The 21,495-nt window shown below is 40.6% G+C and overlaps 1 protein-coding gene across 1 annotated transcript; it reads left to right on the top strand.

Annotated features, from left to right (window-relative positions):
- Positions 1-5,427: 5,427 nt before the first annotated feature.
- Positions 5,428-18,440, top strand: LOC120519028 (potassium channel subfamily K member 1-like). Its single transcript, XM_039742110.1, has 3 exons — positions 5,428-6,066; positions 13,715-14,110; positions 15,872-18,440. The coding sequence occupies exons 1-3, from the start codon at positions 5,754-5,756 to the stop codon at positions 16,075-16,077; spliced, it is 915 nt and encodes a 304-aa protein (XP_039598044.1). The 5' UTR covers positions 5,428-5,753; the 3' UTR covers positions 16,078-18,440.
- Positions 18,441-21,495: the final 3,055 nt, after the last annotated feature.

Here is a 21,495-nt window from a genome sequence, read left to right as displayed (position 1 = left end):
ATGGCACTCTCATGCACACATCAAGTCATATCACTTCAGTGATTTCCTAAACTTGCTTTGCTTTACAGTGTCAAGGAGAGCCCGAGTTAATTCCAACAGCACAAAGTGGTTACCAGCTTTAGATGAAGCACAGGTCTGTCTGGACAGCCACCGCTATCTGTCCATTTCTGCTCATTGTAACTCAGGGTTAATGTATGTATGTTCATCACAAAGCAAACTCACTCACACCGAGCCAATTGCTGAATCACCACTTAAGATGATCATGCAAGTCTTTGGGATGTAGGAGGAAAACAGAGAAAATCCATTGTGGAGATCAGCCTCGACACAGACAGGCAGACACCAATGGTTCAAACACCACAACACATTTATTTACAATATTTACAAAATAATCAGTCCCGCACAAAACCCAGTGCCCCTGCACCACACACCCTCATTCCAGGCCTCTCAAAATCCTGTCCTCTCTTCGCCACCACTCCTCTCCTCCGAGCTTCGTCCTCTTCCACCCGACTCCATCTGACGACTGGAGGGAGGTGGACCCTTTTATCCCCACCCGGATGTGCTCCAGGTGCCTCCCGATTAGCTTCCTGCGGCACTTCCTGGTGTGGCGAAAGTGCAGCATGAGCACCCAGAAGCACTCTGGGTGTCCCTGGTACTACTTCCGCCAGCACCTCCGGGTGTGGTGGAAGTGCTGACATCCAGGGCTTCACAAACTTCTGGGCACCCCCTGGTGGTAGCCACGGGCCCCTATAGGGTTGAGCTTCCATGCTCAACTCCTGTGGCCCCCAAACAAACCAGGCTGGCTGCCATCTCGTGGTCCAGGGGGAGGCAAAGTCCCTCTCCCGGTCCTTTCTGGCATCCCGGCTGGGCACAGCCCCCAGCCGCCCGCCACACCATATAAAGTGGTAGAATACTCATCCCACCAAACATCCACCCATTCTTAGTTTTTTACAATTTTATCTATTGTAGGATTTTGGTGAAGCAGAGCCAATCATCAGATGCAAGGCTGAAACCATTCTAGTACAGAAAAGTAGGCCATCCCAGGACACACACTCTTCTTCTCTCTCATCCAACAATTTTTTCCCATTCTATCCATTAATGTGCCTTGGAAAACCTGAGCAAATCCTCGATGCATTGGACAGAAAGTTAAACCAGCTCCAGAGTGGTCCCTGGTGGGACAGTCATGAACACATCCACTTAAAGACCATTGATTATCACCAACAAAACTAAGATACACATTTTTAAGATGCACAATTACAGCAAAGTAAGTGGAAACAGTTCTCATAACAGAAAGATACAAACGTCAGATGGTCACTGAAACTTTAAAGAAGCAGCGCTAACCACCGCAACACTACAATAGCACAGAACAGAAATAACACAAACTACTTCAAAAAAGATTATTGCAAATATTTATATCATTCACTTTGATCTTCTTGATTATAGAGGCTCTAATAAACATATCAAGAAAATATAGAAAAATTATAAATTGTTAAAAAGTCACACAAGACCGCCTAAACTTGCAAGATCTTCTGAACACAGAGCACACAATTCCACATTTCGTTTAACGTGCTGCTGTCACTCATATGTCCCTTGTGAAAATCTGTATGTAGAGATATGTGGATGAAGCATCATTCCATGAACAATATAAAGATTTTATTTTTCTGTGCTACTGTAATTGTTTAGGAAGGTGTAGAAGTCATCTGATAGCAATTACAGCAGCATCAAAAGTAAAGCCGCTTTGAGACTCCAACTGACATTATATTATGCTTTGCTTGTAGCATCTTTTATTTTGCCAAGTTGTTATAAAGAAACTCCGACTGCAGTCTACAAATGAATAAAAATTGGCTTAGCTCTTCTAAAACATCAGCAAAAAATCTGTACAAGTTTCATAATATTTCATTTTTCAGAATTCAGGTTTTATTATAAAACTGTGCTTTATTAGGGAGAAAGGATAAGGGCCCTGTGTGATTAGGGTATTAAAATATAAAATGCATTTATGTTATGTATGTTTAGAAAATAGCTGACAGCTGAGCAACATCCAAACGTGACATCATATATAAATAATAACATTTTGTATTTATCATGCATTTTCATACCTTTTATATTCATAACGAGAAAGAAAATTATGCACATTCCTTTAGTAAGTACATGTTAATATGCATTGATAGCATAGATAAAAACCATATAGTGTGTGATAGATTTAAGCTCTAAAGTAATGACATAAATAGTAGCGATACAAACAGGTCGATACAGGAGCCAAATGAGCAGCTATACTAATGTGAGGGTTAAGGTGATGTCACAATTGAGGCTTGTATTGATCATTGGCCAATACAAGGGACAGCTGGTCGATGGAGGACTAATCAGGAGCCGTCCACTAACGCTGGTGCTGAAAGCTTCTGGGCAATTTCACTTATTGTCGTGCATCTCTATACCTATTGTGAAACGTGTAGTACAATACTGTCAATGTGCTATATTATAAAATAATTACATAAAAAAAGAACACAAACTTTAGAAGAAATTTACAGTGTTTTTCAAGCAGAATGTCTTAGTAAAGAAAAACTCCATGGCTGTTATGACTTTTATTTTAGGATCTTATCAATACCATAACAGCATTCTTAAACCCAGTTAATTGAATACACAGTTGCAGGAGGCCAAAGCCAATCCAGAGCACATCCATTAGTCTATTTTGGGCCAAGTCTTAGTAAAGGAATGCTTTTTTTTTTTTTTTTTGGATATAGAATCACTTCTGAGGACATACAGCATTGGGCTTTTATGAGAAATTTGCAAGATGCAGTTGAGAGTTTCATTACAACCTCATTCCTTAAATATAATCTGAATTTGAAAATCCATAAATCTGTAACATTAATTAAAATGTGTTTTAGATTCCAATTTGTAATTAGTGATGCCATAGATAAGTCAGTAGTTATATATGAAGAGCTTGGAAGTACAAGAATGAAATGTTTTACATGTAATGCCAATCCATTTTAAGTTTTATCAAGCACAACCACTCACTCTCCTACGAGTGTAGTTTAGAAACAACAGTAAGAATAACCAGTCTGATCTATCGGTCTTTCTGCTCAAATCTTTAAGGGATATTGTTGAACATAATAATCTTTTAATTTAAAAAAGTTATCTGCAACTCCAATTGCATCTAGCATTATATAATAGTGTACATCAATTTTAGATTAATTAACCATTTGCTTACTTTTGTTTTCTTTGTTGTAATCTCAATGTTTCATTTTACTGTTCAGGATAGATAGATAGATAGATAGATAGATAGATAGATAGATAGATAGATAGATAGATAGATAGATAGATAGATAGATAGATAGATAGATAGATAGATAGATAGATAGATAGATAGATAGATAGTGTCACACACATGGGATTGGGGGACAGCCAAAGGGTCCAATTCAGGGAATGAAAATGCTGGGAAAAGGGTTAGTAAAGGGTACTAATGCCTTCTTTCCTTCTTCCTCCAGAACTACAGAAGCCTTTCAGATGACCTCACTTCTGGCCCTCTTTGATGACCTCAAACTACTTCCTGCTACCTCAATATAAAGATCACTTGCATAGTTAATCATTTGTCTTTTGTTGTTTTACAGCAAACAAGACCAGTATCAGTCATTTGTGATTACTCTGCCTACAATATATGGGGCCATTCCACCATTTTTTATAGTGGTATTTTTGATTGTTTATTTCTGCATAGGGTGGCATGGTGGTGCAGAGGTAGTGCTGCTGCCTCACAGTTAGGAGACCCGGGTTCGCTTCCCGGGTCCCCCCTGCGTGGTGTTTGTGTGTTGTCCTTGTGGGTTTTCTCCGGGTGCTCTGGTTTCGTCCAAAGACATGCAGGTTAGGTGCATTGGAGATCCTAAATTAATAATAGTAATAATTCTTTGCATTTATATAGTGCTTTTCTCACTCCTCAAAGTGCTCAGCAATTGCAGGTTAAGGGCCTTGCTCAAGGGCTCAACAGAGCAGACTCCCTTTTGGCATTTACGGGTTTCGAACCAGCAACCTTCCGACTGCCAGTACAGATCCCTAGCCTCAGAGCCACCACTCCGCTTATCCCTAGTGTGTGCTTGGTGTGTGCCCTGTGGAGGGCTGGCGCCCGGCCCAGGGTTTGTTTCCTGCCTTTCACCCTGTTATGGCAGGGATTGGCTCCAGCAGACCCCCATGACCCTGTAGTTAGGATATAGCGGGTTGGATGATGGATGGATGGATTATTCCTGCATCGTTCAAGTCTCCTACAATAGATAGATAGATAGATAGATAGATAGATAGATAGATAGATAGATAGATAGATAGGCCTTTGCAGTGGGGGACTGCAGGGACAATAGCCTATTAACATTAGAAACAATTACTTAACTTTATCCAGAATTCAAAATATTGCATGGATCAGAATGATTAACAGATCAGATGTTCAAAAAGCAAAGCACAAAAGTACAAATGTAAAGCACATGCTAAAATATGACATCTTCTCTTACAGACAAAAGACAGGTAAAAATTGATGGTATGTTGTGAATTCTGGGCAAAAACAAACTCTTATAGGCTGACAGGCCTATTATAAACAAAAAAAGTAATAGCCAAGCAACATAAGCTAAGTGATAACGCACCTTCTTTGGGCAAACACCACTGACCACACACCAATTGAATCTCCAATGCACATAAAATCTATGCAAAATGTAAAGGCCAACAATGAGAAGGAACTAGATAAATAGGACAGGAAAGGCACTATATTTGATAGATAGATAGATAGATAGATAGATAGATAGATAGATAGATAGAAAGAAAAGACACCATACTCGATAGATGGATACCATGCATTGCCTTAAAACTAATTTAATAAATCTAATATTGTTTTCAAATGAACTCAGATAGCTCTTCAGAACTGTTTTAGATTTCAAAATAATTTCTGCTGATGATGTAGTATTGAAATTAGTATGCACGATGAATTTAAGCATTTGTCCCCACCTTTATATTTATGCATAGTAAAGAAAATTAACTGATTAAAAAAAAAGAAGTCCCTTTAATTTGAGATTGATGTGTAAGGGTGCGGTTGTTTTTTCTTTGATTAAAATTCTTATATTTATTAACAGGACAAGAATGCTAAAGTTCGTTAGAAAACGAGCACTTGACAGGTCCATGGTTTAAACAGTCCAACAAGCCAGGGTCCAAGTGGTTAGCCAAGAGGGTCTCTCGGTTCGCTTTCCTGCCTGGGCATTGCCTGACCTAGGACACCTGCTGTGATTAGCCATGAGTGACCCAGCGATGGCTTTAGTTCTGACACAACCCCGAACCGGCGGCAAGTCCATCAGAAGACGCACACACTGTGCCAATTTAAAGTCTCCAATTAACCTAATTTGCGAGTCTTCGCGGGTGGGGGTCTTACCTACGGGTAATAAATTGAGACGAATTAGCGGGTCGAAACTTTATCAAAGACGATTCAGAACATTTTAAGAAATAACAAACACCAACATTGCATACTTTTTATGCAAAGTAAATCACACTGATTAGAATTTCTAATCTTGCATACTAAATTGCGCACAAACATATAATTAGTCGAGGCTTCAATTGGATGACATTGTCGGGCGAAGAATACGAAACAAGTTAGGAAAGCAAGTGATCACGTACCTTCCAGAGCAGCTCTGCCCTTGCATGCCCCCACCCCCCGACATGTCCGACCCCATGGCCAGCAGCACATCGAATTAGTTATCGTCAGTCTTTCTCCGTCCGACAGTTGATAGCCGCTGAAGATGATGAGGAGGGCTCTTCTTTGGTACTTCGCGCTGTTTCTGGTCTATTGCGGGTACTTGGCACTGGGTGCGTTAATTTTCTCGGCCATCGAAGAGCCTTACGAGACGCGTCTGAGACACGAAGTCAAACGCTGGAGGGCGCGCTTCCTGGCCATTCATCCCTGCCTTTCTGCGGCCGAACTGGACTCCTTCCTGAGCTCCCTTTTGGGTGCAAGTCGATATGGGGTGGCGGTAGTGGGGAACGCGTCGCTGCCAATGCGGTGGGACTTTGTTTCGGCGCTTTTCTTCACTAGCACCACCCTTACTACAACCGGTAAGCAAGTTTCTCCTAAATCTGAAGTTATCGCCAGGGCCAAGGGGTGATGTATAAAAGGGGATACCCGGTGTTACCCTGAGTTGGGGGGGCGGCCTTTGTGTATTTAAGCTTAAGGAGGACATTCGAGTACTGAAAGATAAGAAAAGTAAAACCATACATTTTTCCTTACAGTTAGCTTTCTTAAAATATAAACTTATTTTCTCTAAAGGATTTGTCTTTTTTTCTTTGGTTTCTTGATATTTGGAATACCGACGACCACAGGCATGAAAAAAACTAATGATACGACTACAAATGGTACGTTTTATTGGGCTGTCAGACATTTTTGTTCCCTTCAGTAGGTAGTTAAATAGATAAACGACTCCATTTTCAAACCTGCATATTCAGCTCACAGTCGCCAAGAAAAGGCACAAGTCCTGGCTGTGGTCATCGCAGGGTACCCTCGCTTGTTCAGTTTCGGTTCTCCAGTTAACTTCGCCTAAAACGCAATTTACTTTCCTGAAAACCAGCTTGTTCTAGCAGAATACTCCGTTCTTGTAACCAGACTAACATTTAAAACTGTCCCAGCACCATTTCTTAATTTAACCAGACACGGGAGCGTAGTGAATGGTGTGCTGACAGAACCCCATAGCAGTAGTGGTGTACTGTCAATGCGACAGAGTACAGTACCGAGAAATTTACTTGGTGCTTGGACTTGTAACCAGTAAAGCAAATTAGTTTCAAAATATGAAGACCACAACAAATAGAAAGAATCAAAATCTCTACAACAATCCCAGTCAAATGAAGTGATTTCAACAGCTGTTATCGCAGGACATGGATTGAGCTATTTTTGAAGTATATAGAGATAAGTATGGGACAAAAGTGGGCCATAAACAACTGGGTCTTCAATGAGACCACTGCTATGCCCCTTGTTTGAATGAGATAGGTACATTTTATTTTCTCTCTCTCTCTCATGTTATCATTGTAAATACAGTTGGCCACCTACAGAGGTGGATTTCCCATCATGGTATTGTGGGTGTGCGTCTGTGACAGCAAGCGGTCGGGGGGCATCATAATCCAACCTTGGTCACAGCTTTCAGGGCTGATAGCGCTGAAATGTTTCACCTTTACTGAATGTAGTCATCTGGAAGCTCAACGCAAGGAGAGGAGAAAAAAAAAGCATAATTTCTGACAAATGTAATTTTACTATGTGAAAATCAATTTTGATTTCAAAGTTTTGATCTTCATTGAATCTGCATCAATAGTTTTTTTTTTTGATGATGATATCACCAAACTTGTGTTTACGTGGAAGTAAAATCAAAAATTTTAATGATTAGAAATTTTGGCTTCTGAATAGAACATGACTGGCCCATCCACGGAAGAGTTTGTTCATTCTCAGCTCTAAATGTCATGCTTCTTTGTTAATGGCACATTTCATTGTTGGAGATGCTGAGTGTTAGGAGCACATGAGACATCTGGGTGGAGTTCAAGTCCAAGGAGGTTCTACTTGCCCTTTATAACACACTAGTGAGGCATCATCTGGAGTACTGGGTGTAGTTTTGGTCTTCAGACTATAAAAAGGACATAGCAGTGCTAGAAAAAGTCTACGCTGATTCCAGGGCTACAAGGGATGAATTATAAAGAAAAATTAAAAGAGCTGAGCCTTTACAGTTTAAGCAAAAGAAGATTAAGAGGAGATATGACTGAAGTGTTTAAAATTATGAAGAGAATCAGTCCAGTGGATCGAGACTGTTATTCTAAAGTGAGTTCATCGAGATCACGGGAACAGAGTTGGAAATTTTGTTAAGGGTAAATTTCATACAAACATTAGGAAGTTTTTCTTTACACAAAGAACGATAGACACTTGAAATAAGCTGCCAAGTAGTGTGGTAGACAGTAAGATGTTAGGGACTTTCAAAACTCTACTTGATGTCTTTTTAGAAGAATTAAGTTGTTAAGACTGGCAGGCTTTGTTGGACTGAAAGGCCTGCTGTCATCTAGATTGTTCTGTCAGTGTTCTCTGTAATCTGAAAACTCTGCTTATGAGTTGCCCATCTCTTCGATTTTGTTTTAATGTTTGTTTCACGTAGTTGAAAGGAGAGGTTAGGAGCACGTGCAGATACAGCACATTGATGCACCCACTACATGACAAATCAACTTAGGATCCCCAGATTAGGAACCAAGTGCAGCCTGTAGTAGGTGACACCTCCGCACCACACTAGTTAAGAACTAATGTGAGGTTTTTTTTATGGTGGCTGGAGTTCCAATTCTGCCACCAACCCCCAGGTTTTTCCCTAAAGGTTGGAGGGCCTACATGCAGGGTTGGATGCAGATTAACGTCCTGACCAGGACGGGTTGAAAGGACTACAAGTTTATTCTAGTACTTGTAATTCTGACTGATTGGCTGCAACTTGCAAACATGTTTTTTTGCTTAAATTTATTAGTGTTTATGTAATTCTTACTTGTTTCATTATAAAATTCCATGTGAATAGTGTAAATTATGAAAAATGGATTGATGTGTTTGTATATCCAGGTGAGTAAACGTTATGTCTTCAAAGAGGACTTTTTAGGAAATTTAAATTGGCTATAACCAAAATATATTTCTTGTGTTTGGGGACTTCCCATTCTCCTTGTTTTAATAATAGTTTAACTTTTGACACCTCTCAGTTGGCTTTGTGTGTTTGGGTGGGCATTCTACAATGTACTGATGTCCCATCCAAGGTAATTACTTGCCTTACAGCCAATGCTGCCAGGATAGACACTGGCTTCTCGTGACCCTGACCTGGACAAGTGGGGTAAAGGTGGATGCTCTCAAACCGTAATCAAGACTCCTACTGGCCCACATGAGACCAGGGGGATTTTGGTGGCTGTTTTTCCCCAGAAGTCTCATGATTCTCATTTACAGTCATATGAAAAAGTTTGGGAACCCCTCTTAATTCTTTGGATTTTTGTTTATCATTGGCTGAGCTTTCAAAGTAGCAACTTCCTTTTAATGTATGACGTGCCTTATGGAAACAGTAGTCTTTCAGCAGTGACATTAAGTTTATTGGATTAACAGAAAATATGCAATATGCATCGTAACAATTAGACAGGTGCATACATTTGGACACTCCAAGAGAGATACTACATCAATACTTATTTGAGCCTCCTTTTGCAAATATAACAGCCTTTAGGTGCCTCCTACAGCCTTTGATGAGTGTCTGGATTCTGGATGGAGGAATTTTTGACCATTCTTCCATACAAAATCTCTCTAGTTAATTTTGATGGCTGCTGAGCATGGACAGCCTGCTTCAAATCATCCCATAGATTTTCGATTATATTCAAGTCAGGGGACTGTGACAGCCATTCCAGAACATTGTACTTCTCCCTTTGCATGAATGCCTTTGTAGATTTCAAACTGTGTTTTGGGTCATTGTCTTCTTGGAATATCCAACCCCTGTGTAACGTCAATTTTGTGACTGATGCTTGAACATTATCCTGAAGAATTTGTTGATATTGGGTTGAATTTATCCGACCCTCGACCTTAACAAAGCCCCAGTCCCTGAACTAGCCCCACAGCATGATGGAACCTCCACCAAATTTGACAGTAGGTAGCAGGAGTTTTTCTTGGAGTGCAGTGTTGTTCTTCTGCCATGCAAAGCGCTTTTTGTAATGACCAAATGACTCCATTTTTGTCTCATCAGTCCAAAGCCCTTTGTTCCAAAATGAATCTGGCTTGTCTAAATGAGTATTTGCATGTAACAAGCAACTCTGTTTTTGGCATGAGTGCAGAAAGGGCTTCTTTCTCATCACCCTGCCATACAGATGTTCTTTGTACAAATTGCGCTGAATTGTAGAACGATGTACAGATACACCATCTGCAGCAAGGTGTTCTTGTAGGTCTTTGGAGGTGATCTGTGGGTTGTCTGTAACCTTTTTCACAATCCTGTGCATATGCTACTCCTGTATTCTTTTTGGCCTGCCAGACCTGCTGGGTTTAACAGCAACTGTGCCTGTGGCCTTCCATTTCCTGAAACTGACAGTTTAAACCTCTGAGAGCTTTTTTTGTAGCCTTCCCCTAAACCAGTGTTTCCCAAACTCGGTCCTTGGGACCCATTGTGGCTGCAGGTTTTTGTTCCAACCAGATTCCTAATCAGTGACAACACTTGATAACGCTGCGCTCATTTAATTAGCTGGTATTTTTTTTCTCTTATTCAACATTCAGAAAAAAATATGGCAGCATGAATTTTACATTTTTAAGACATTTGCAAATACTTCTGCTTTTTCTATAAATTGCTTAACTGTCTTTTGTTGATTTCATTATATTTCGCCCCTTTCTCTGTGCAGTCTTCCCCCTTTGTATCTTATTTATGAAAATTTAAAAATGAGCAGAACAGACACACCGGCAAACAGCACAGAATAATCAAAGGCTGAAGCTACTTTAGCGTCAGACCTACTAATTAGTAAATAATGGATTAATTAAACAATTGGAACACCTTGAAAAGTAGAATGAAAATACTGTTAAAAAAATACATTATTCCTATATAACTGCTTGGTGCATTTTAATATTTTTTTTTTTTTAGCAAACAATATAGAAACTAGTTTTCTAATTTCTTTATTGTCCCCAAAACACAGAACTTGGGAAATAACAGTTCATTTAATTAGCCCAGGAAGCTGGTTGGAACAAAAACCTGCAGCCACAGTGGGCCCTCAGGACCGAGTTTGGGAAACACTGCCCTAAACTATGATACTGAACAATCTTTGTTTTCAGAACTTTTGAGAGTTGCTTTGAGGATCCCATGCTGCCTGTCAGTCTTCAGAGGAGAGTCAAAGGGAAGCACAACTTGCAACTGACCACCTTAAATACCTTTTCTCATGATTGGACACACCTGGCTATGAAGTTCAAGGCTTAATGAGCTCATCCAGCCAATTTGGTGTTGCAAGTAATCAGTATTGAGCAGTGACAGGCATTCAAATCAGCAAAATTACAAGGGGGCCCAAATTTTTGCACAGCCAGTTTTTCACATTTGATTTAATTTCATACAACTAAATACTGCTTCAATAAAAATCGTTGTTCGGAAAGCACCCCAGCACTCGGATGTTCCTAGGAAATGAAAGACATACCACTGTTATCTTTTTTTTTTTTTTTTTGTTGAAAGTAGAGTACATTTTTATGCAGGCTGAGAGGGCTTCCCAAACTTTTTCATATGACTGTATTTAGTAGAAGAAGCCTTCAATTGATAATACATTTGACATATTGCTGATCTGACCCACCCAGGGCATCACCTGTTCCAAAGACTTCCCTATGGCCAACGTCTTTGTGCAGTGAAAGCTAAAACAACTCGTCTCCTAAACCATTTTTTCCCATGTGTAGTTATTCTTACAAATCTGGTCTGAGCTTCTCCTCCATATCTATGTATACCTGCAAATGAGACTGTCGGGACATTTTAATCCTACTGGTTTTTTTTGGAATGCTCTTGTATATTGCATCACATTTTATTTTTTCTTTTATTTATCTTTTGTATTCTATGTTGTCCTTGTTTGCTGCACCAATACTACTGACACAAATTCCTAATACACATTAGTATACCTGGCCAATAAAGTGAATTCTGATATTAACAAACATGCTAAAGTGGCTTCTCATCATTTTTAAAACTGTTCCTATTTCTCAGCAAAGTTCCACAAGTTGTGTCCAAGCCCACAATAGGCTGACGGTGCAGCTTAACAGCTAGAATGTCGCTGGTTTAACACTTCATTCAATCATCAGCATGTTCTCTCCATGTCTTACTACTAAAATCGTAGCAGTGTGTTTATTGCAGAAGGTTCTGACCTTTAGTGGGCTGCCTCCCCTTCTAGGGCTCATTCTTGGCTTCTACCTGAGGCTGCTGGGATTGGTGTCGGCTCCCAGTGACCCTGAAATTCATTTATGTTCAGCAGATAAATCTCTAGATGAAGCGCTGTGTTCTGATTTTGAAGGTGTCTTCGTGATACCACAGATGTCACTATGGTAAATCTTTCCCTGATTTACTTTAATTCCTTTATTTTTTTGTGTCCATGTGGGTCTTTTCTGGGTATTCCAGTTTCCTCCCAAACCTTTGTCTGCGTTTGTTCAGTTTGAGAGAGCAACAGATGTGTGCACGACTAGGGACTTAAACTGTTTAACACTGTCCCCATACTTTGGTACAGGATATAAATATGGTCTACACACAAGCTATGCAAATTTTTAGAGATGCCTACAATATTTGTGACATCTCACCTTCCTACTTTGCTTTTGTTCACATTAATTTCTTATCAACATTGTGGGAGAAGTGTGAGGCTGCTATTGACTTGCTACTTGGTCCACACAAAAAAACAATTAATGGATTAGTGCTAATTTTCACTTTCTCAAACCAGATACATTGAGTGTGTGCCATATTGTCCTAACATAATGCAACCACAAATTGCTGATGTAGTTATTTTATGTTGAGTATAGGTGAGAGGTCAGCATCAACTCTTCTAGTCCTGGTAGCACTATATGTTTCTAAATTGTTCCACTGCTAGTTACCCCATTGAATGACGTTCATGTGAATTGCAGCCTAAGGCCAATGATGAAACAGAAAGCCAGTGATTCCACTTAAGCTAATGAAAATGTGAAGTGGCCTGAATGAGGCTAGGATGGCCTGCTAAACTATACAGTACTTTCTTCCAAGCACCAACTCCTTGAATCTGCAGCTGGTGACTGCCCAAAGGAAAGTGAGCAATATAAGGAGAATTAAAGAACCATTTCAGTGTTCAGATCAGAGGTTCTTGGTTACTTCTCCAGATCTGGCGGTGGTATGAAATGCACCTAACTGGCCCTACTTGTCCGTTGAGTAGTGCCAAAAATGTACTCTCTAGGTCCAGGGTAAGTTTAATGGGGCCGTGGGTTATCTTCTGCATTGTAGACCAGGTACAGATGTGTGCCATGAGATGAAGATCAAGCTGTGATCCTTAATCGCCTATCAAACCATTTGGCTGAACTGAGCTGATGTGCTGCAATGGCAGCAATTGGCTTTCGACTGAAATAGTTAGGCTACCACCCATTTAAAGAACTTGCAGTGAAAGGAAAATAAATATACTCGAGTCGCATTTGTATCTGTTTTGCATGTAATACTAAAGAATTGAAGAGTAAGCCTGGGTTACTTTTCATCTGAGAATGGGTTGATGGGAGGTTGAGCAAAATGCATAATTTATATCTAAGAAATTATCTTCTTGCTCGCCTCCCACTTGGTTGTTTGAGAGTGATTAATGACTGCAGTGTTGTCTTAGGTGCGGACTTGTATGTCTACACATGGACTGCTTTTATTATTTTGTTGTGTAATTTGTCGTTGTCTTAAATGTGCCGAGTTGCTTGGTTGCCTCCTGGGCTTTTAACTATATGTGGTCCGATTTGCTTTTAGAAAATCTTCTGGAGTTTTTCCCTTTCTGTTTCTGTCTGTTCACTCTATTTGATCCAGGAAGACGTTTTCAGATTTGTAATCAGTGGTTCCTTTTCCTCTCTTTTTTTTATCATAACCATTAAGCTTACAAGATCAGATGTGTAGTGCTTGACCATCTGTACCCCCCTCTTTTTTTTTTTTTTTCTTTTTTTTTAACTTGGATTTCTTTCTTTCTGCTTTAGGAAGCCAACCTCAGCTTTTGTAGACTCATATATATTTTTTTTTCTCCTTAGGTTTTGGTCATCCAGCACCTTTGTCGGCAGAGGGAAAGGTTTTCTGTGTTGTGTATTGCATATTTGGAATCCCACTAACGCTGGTGTTCCTCTCCCTGTCGTCCCGCTACACCCTGCTGTGCCTGCGTAACCTTCCTCTGCGCAGCCTCCAGCTAAGATTCCCAGGCCGTGAGCAAGTCCTACACCATGTCTACAGCCTAATCCTACTCTTACTGCTTGTGGGAGTCATCTTTCTGATTCCTGCCCAGCTCTTCTCTGTCATGGAGGTGGACTGGAGCTTTTTTGATTCCCTCTACTTCTGTTTCATCTCAATTAGTACTATTGGCCTCGGGGACTTTGTCCCAGGGGAACAGGGTGGACAGCGTCGGCCTCATATCTACAAGCTGGCTATCATTGGTGAGAATCAAAAGGGAAGTGACTGGGGTAGAGATGGGATAGGACTTGGGATGAAATATTGTACTTGACGTCTAAAGTGCAGTGGCACAGCTGTCTTCCCATGCCAGCTAGGCCAATGACTCTAGAGTCTGTACCTCCTTTCTGGTGTGGGTTTATGTGGAGAGAAGAAATCAAACTTGAGTTTTCTCTCCCACATCATAAAGACAGACAAATTAATTGATGATTTTAAATTGGCTTGGGAACATAAAATGAATCAGCAACATGTTAGGGATTATGTCTGATGATGCTGAGGTAGGTACTTGCTCCCCATGACACTAGACTGGGTAAGTGGTTTTATTAAGCTAATGAATCAACTTCCAGATTGCCTTGGGACATTGTGAATAAACAATTTTTATGTCTGGTTTGTAAAAGTTATTTACAATGTGATAAAAGACAAGTATTTTAGAGACGCAACCTCATGATTATGTAGTCCCCATAAGTCATCATCTCCCTACATGAGTGACAGTGTAGCTCTAACATTCTTCCACCCGTATGAATGTATATGTACAATATCTATGTGTGCATGCGTGATTAATACATCTTGTTGAAGTGTGTAAAGGTGAAATAGTGGCTGCTGCCTCATAAATCCAGTGGCCTTAGTTCTGTGTCTGTTCCCCGTGTGTGTGTGTTAACCTCTTCTCTGCAGTACCATCTACATCCCCAAAGACACGCAGTCTATATGAGCGAACATAAATCAGCCCAGTATCGATAAGTGCTTGTGTGGCCTGTGATGGACTGGGGTTGTCCAGGGTTGGTTCTTACCTTTCTCCTGATTCTGCTAAGAGCAGCTGTGGCCCCTCAGCCCCCAGAACTGACTTAAGCAGGTTAAAGAATGTATGCATGGATCTTGTTAATTCTGTTAACTGAAAAATTTCCAAGGCTCTCTCTTCTTCTAACCAGCTTTTTTCATTCCAGAGCAGAAACTGAGCACAAGGCAGCAGCGACCAACCCTGAATGGGATGCTAATTCCTACTAGGATGCACTTTTGTGTGTGTGTTTGTACACAACATATACCAGACTAATAGAGAATTCTCAGTCAGTCAACCAGGACATTACAAGCTCCACACTGATAGTTACTAGCCTTTGTGACTTGGGCCTTGATCACTAGACCTGGGAGTTGGCAGCATTAACAAGTGTGCCACCTTGGCTGTCTTCCATTACCTGTTCATTTTGCGATTTTCTTTAACATCTTACTTAATGAGGCAAAGTACATTCCTCAGGAGGAGGACACATAATGAAAGGAGTTTAATGCTTGCTAGTCTAATGATCAATTTTATATTTTGGCATCGTCACTAGAGATATTTTCAGTTTAGGCCGCTTGAACGGCTGCTAAAGCTGAAAATTCCATGTGACAAGAATTCCATCAACAAGGTGACCTTCATCAAGGACGTGTCCACACACTTGTAGCTGGCACGGTATGATAATGATGACGACTATCACATTTCTGCTGGGTCCTAGGAAAATCTTGTCTTTTGAAAGTGTACTGTAAAAAGAAGGTGGCAGACCTGCTGGTGTAGGTTGCAGAGCTCACACATATGGTAGGATTGTTTGAGAGCTTCTAAACTTTGTGGAAATGTTCCATGTGTTTCCCAACCCCGTGTCAGTCCATTTTTCAGCCTCTGATGATGAGTTCCATCTCTTCATGATGACGGGCTCGCTCATTTTCCATTTGCTTTGTGACACTTCTAACATGCTGTATGTGTCTCTCTTTGCTCCCTGTAGTCTACCTGATGTTGGGTCTGATTGGGATGTACGTCTTGCTAGATGTGTTGAGAGGCCTCCTGCAGTTCCGTTCCTTGTACACTCGCTTCCTTCCTCCCAGGCCAAGGCCCCCTCATGAGGCCACAGCGAATGAGTCACGCCTGTCTGCAGTGCGACGTGGGATATGCAACTCCGCCTTGGAGAGCCAGGATACCTTGTGCTCCTAAAGCCCCTTGTACAACTGAAGGATGGCTTTTTGCTGGTTGGGTTTGGATAGTGTGACTGGTGATTCCTCTGGTTCGGCTCCTTAAGACTCCATCATATGACTTTCCTTTCTCTGTTAGAGCATTACTGAGTGTTTTCGGGTGGGTGGAGGTGAGGTCCTGACCGCAGTGGGTTTCTCGCCTGCTAACATTCTAAAGGCACTTTTAGGGACACCAATGGCCATTGGTTGCAACTGGCAACTGGATTTACAGATTGCATGTGGCACAGTTAATATTATAATATTAGGAGGCCATGTTTGCACCACACCTGGCTACAAACAATGGCCCCAGCCTAATCATGGAGACTAATATTACTCTTCATAAATGAAAAGTAATGTTGTTAATACGTGTGAATAAATATATCAGATCACTGTTAGGCTTTTTTTTGGCTGTGGTTACAATTGGCTTTCAGTGACATGTATAAGCTACCATCTAGATTGCTTTGTGCCACTAAAATGCTACTGTTTCATCAATTTTTGATGTGTGGATGTGGTCTTTGAGGTCTGTGAAGACTGACATGGCCACTTGAAGTGGTGATGGTGATGAGGCTAGTGTGTTCTAAATAAAGTTCATTGTTAGTGAAGCACAGCACGCCATTTGGTGAAGTGGAGGTGGCTGCGTGGATGGGTGCACAACAATAGGGTGTCGGTGGTATTCACTGATGGGCACTAACTTTGCCCAAATGCTGATAAAGGTGTGTGTAATATATGCACACAGTCACAGTGTTCAAAATATTAAAACATTTGGTGAAAGAAATTCATCTGGTAAAATACTGAGTGCCCCATTTTGTTGAGTCTAATTGCCATTTTAATGTTAATGGCTGTGCAGGCAGTGACCATACATTTTTCATAGATATTTATTTGCGGGAGTCAGTTAGCCATCAGTTGATCACATCTCTTAGTCAAAAGCACCAAGTACCAGATTTTTCTGGTGATGGAAATATATAAGGACTGTTAATGAACGGGGGGTTATGACTGGCATCTTGTCAGTTTGTATGCTTGATAGGTCAACATGGTCCCACTTTTTTATTAATCAGAACAATGTTCTGCCCCCTATTGGTTGGTAGTTGTTCCAATCTCTTGCCAACACTTGGTGGCCCTGCTTGCTCTCTAAGGAGTAAGGATCAGTCATTCACCCCTCTAGCAGCCTAAATATTTTGTGACTAAAGCAGGGCTACTACTTGCTTCTCCATTCTGGGCCACCCAACCCACCTACAACGTCTGCTACTCTCTGACATTCATGTCATCAGTAGGTCATCTTGTAGTTTCATTAAGGTAGCTTGTTTCCCGTGGGTACCAACCTCTAGGAATCTCCTGCTCATCCAATGTCCTCTTCACCAGAGTAACAGACTGTTGACTGCATACAACTTTGGGTACAGTAGAGGTGTCTTGCCAGTCACACAGAATGATAATGGTGCCCATCAGGGCTATGTGTGTGACCTTGGAGAGCAGATGAGTCCAGTCCTTGATCTGCACATCCAGAGACCGTGAAGGCAGGAGGTTTAGTTCGGAAGCTACACCAGGTACTTCTGTCTTTTTGAACACCTCATCAGAAAAGCAGTTGGACTCAAAGTGATGCATTGCTACGATCCAGTGCTCTTAGCAAGGCATATTGATAAGCATCATCAGTCCTGACACTGGGACGTCCCAGCACACAACTTGTCAAGTGAGGGATAAGGCAGCCTGGGAAGCACTGCAGTCCATGAAAAGTAAAGTTTTAGTGAGGTATGGAACACAAATGCTGCAGGATAAAATAAGAACTCGATTAGTTTCAACTCCTGAGTGATAGTGTGGATCCAGAATATGGAAGAAGGCTCCAGGGATCAATAGTGCCTTCCTGCTGGTGCTGTAATAATGTGAACTGTGTATTTGTGATGCACATTGGGTCCTTTATGCCCCTAACTACCTGATTATTTTTGAATTCCTGCATTTTCTATCACCCTCTTCTAACCTTATAGTTTCCACACTGTAAAAACAAAAAATCATATTTGTCACAATAAAATTTTTCAGAATGTTTTATGCTTATTTGTGAGAACAGGCAGAAAATAATGCTAAACTTGTATGTGTCTTTAATTTGTGGTGTTATACGACTAACAGAACATGCAAAATGCCCAAAGTAAAAATAGATAACAAAAATTCAACTCAATTACAGGGGTCAATAGAGTCCGCGATTGGAGAGGACTTATTCCAGCCCTGGACATTCTCATCAGACTGCGGTTGTAGGAGCTCAGGTTCTGAAGTCGCATCATTCTCTGTGCAAAAGAAAGTGCCAGACAATGCAATGATGTCTTTCAAACTGAAAAGGCTTACAAAGGAAAATAATTTCTTCTTTTCCAGAGCCCCTCTGAGCCACAGCAAGAGCTACAATACAACATTGCCGTCAATTTTTCTCCAGGAGCAAGGTGTTAAATATTCCAAAAGTTGCAAACAGCCCTAGAGAAACACCAACCAATCTTTAGGCCGTTCTTAATTTGGCTAAGGTGGGTCCCTTTTTTTGGAGGAAAGTGGAAAGAATGAAACTGCTAGTCATTAATAACCAAATGCACAGGGGTCAGTGGCATGGTGGGCAGTGACTCATAAGGGAAGAAAGGAAACTTTATGGGACATTACAAGTGCACATTTTTATTTCTGTGTCTGTAATTTCAGGGGATATTTGGAAGTATGTATGTTCAGGGGCTTTATAATGTTCACAATATTGGAAAAATATTTGTCCATGATTGCAGATTGGTAGATTATCAGAAATTGATGCTACACTCCCTTTACTGCTTGTATAGTTTTAACTTTCAAGTCAAGTTTATTGTCATGTGTACTTTGTACTATTAACATTCTACTTGCATGTCTCCTCAGAACTGTCATCAAATATATAACACAAAAAATAAAAGTTCACATAGTATGCAACATCCATATTGAATAATTGCTCTTAGGATTACCTGTTGAGCAACCTGGGTGGGGGACTGCCCCTAATATAATACATCTGGTCAAGAGGAAAGAGCAGATATAAAGCGCGTGTGGGTCAAATGTTTGGGAAGCCACTAGAACCGATCCTTTAGTACCAGATGTCTCCATCCTTTCTTATGCATAAGACGTTCAGCATGACAAAGTAAAATAATTATGATCCAGAACCTTGAAGTACAATGGAAAGATGACTTTTTTATGCTATATTAAGATTGATCAGTGAAAAAAGAAGAATAATAACACCCTTTTGTTTTCTAGTTGTTGTCAGCTTTTGAGTTTTAAAACAAAACCTTCTTTTTGGATTCCATGGTTCGACAGTGTCAGAAACTCAGATAAAACTGGCAGAACCCAGGCCCTTGATATTAGGGACTGAGGCCATTGGAACAGTAAGATATGCAGACACAGAGGTGCAATTTCTCAAAAAGGTGCAATTTATTGTGCAAGAAATAGCTAAAACAGTCCCAAAAAGTGCATGTAGCAAAAAGGTGAACCAAAACAAAAAAATTAACTTTTAAAATATTGTAAAAAATGCACAATAAATATCTCAAGCAACCAAAAAAAAATTGGACCCACCCAATTATTCCATCTGGGTGCTTCACTCCCAGCACAATCAAACGCTAACAGGCTCAGGGCCCCAAACAACACTGAATGTCCTACCCTTCACCCAGCTTGCCCTTTCCTTTCTCCTATCTTCTTATTTTCTCCAACAGGCTTTTATAAGTTCCTCAAGCAATCAGCTGACAAGGGACCTGGATGCCCATTCTTCTGTCACGTGTCCCATGCCCCGTTAAACCCAACAGAGTCCATCTGCAGGCGAGACAGTCTGAAGCCTTAGACTGAGACATGCTGAGGCCCGTAAGATGATGCCTCGTCAGTGTCATCTGTTTGACCCCGCCCCTTCCCACAAGACACTCCCCATGTTCTGCCCGTCATATCAGTTTCAGTTCTTTTAAGTTCCTGCTCTCAAACCTGTGGAATCAGTAGTTTAGGGGCCTGTGTATTCAGCATTTATTAACTATTGAGTTCTCTCGGTTTTGCATATATATATATATATATATATATATATATATTATATATATGTGTGTGTGTGTGTATGTATGTATGTATGTATATTTTTGTATGTGTATCTATATATATATATATATATTTATTTATTTATTTATTTTTTTTTCATAAGTCAATGTAACATTGTGTGAAAAAAATTTGCTTAATCAATTTTCTAGGTAAAGCAACACATCGCATTAAAATGTCTACCGAATCCAGTTAGTAAATTTTTTAATTGTACGGTTATCTTCTTCTTCTTCTTCTTCTTCATTCAGCTGCTCCCGTTAGGGGTTGCCACAGTGGATCATCCAAAATTGTTGTACAAAAGGTAAAAATAAACGTTGTTGTGTTTTTCACATGAATACAAGCCGGTTCCGGGCCTCATAGTGTCTGAAGTGCTTGGATCTGACAGAGGCCTAAAACTGCAACACTACTCCACCTAACCTGCATGTCTTTGGACTCTGGGATGAAACCCATGTGGGCACAGGGAGAACATGCAGTTTACAAAGCGAGCACCTGAGGCACAGACCCCAGTCTCCTTATTGCAAGGCAGCAGGGCTACCACTACACCACCATGTCACCCCTGTGAAAGACATTTATTTTTATAAATCTCTAGTACTTTTTTAAAACAAGTGGAAGATGGCTGATAACTATAACAAGGTGCTTAGAAGAGTTGACATTTTTAGCAAAGTTAGGAGCTGGCATTTTAAACCCAGTGAATATGTGCAGCTTGTGCACAGGCATCCAAGCTACCTTAGTTCCGTCTACATCATAATGTAATACAAATCAACACAACTGGTACACAGTTGTTTATTTCACACTTTTTTGCAGAATTAATAGCAATGATTATCATAGACCATACTTTTCCTTGCATATGGAATCTTAAACAATAGTCTGTCTACAGTAGCTTTAACATGGCATGCTGCTTATCGTTGCTTTTTCTCTGAAAGGAGGTATGCACTTGTGCTCAGAAGTGACCAGAAAGGTCCTAATGGGGCAAAGTGCCATTTAGATCAACAAGTACAAACTGGCCATTGTGGCCACCTCTTTGTGCACGTCCTGGCCTGGGATGATCTTAAGCATTAAGAACAATGTTTAGTGAACATTTGGGCTTTTTAATATGATGAATTGTGTATTGCACTGTAGTATTTAATGCATACAGTAAATAAGTATCAAGATGGCGAGTGTATGTTGTTACACACATGCCATTGGGAAGCAGGTTACAGGCTTGAGTAAGGGTATTTATCCGCCAAACCAGCGGTTGGCGCGCTCACCTAATGCTTTTTCTTTTTTGTTCTCCACCTCATGACCTCACTTCATGTCCAAGCTATCCAGACCGCACTTCTGGTCCTCACCATATATACCCTCAATCTACTGTATGTTT

The sequence above is a fragment of the Polypterus senegalus genome, chromosome 18 (assembly GCF_016835505.1).
Source record: "Polypterus senegalus isolate Bchr_013 chromosome 18, ASM1683550v1, whole genome shotgun sequence".
Classification (NCBI taxonomy): Eukaryota; Metazoa; Chordata; class Cladistia; order Polypteriformes; family Polypteridae; genus Polypterus; species Polypterus senegalus.
This window is presented reverse-complemented; position numbering and strand designations above follow the sequence as displayed.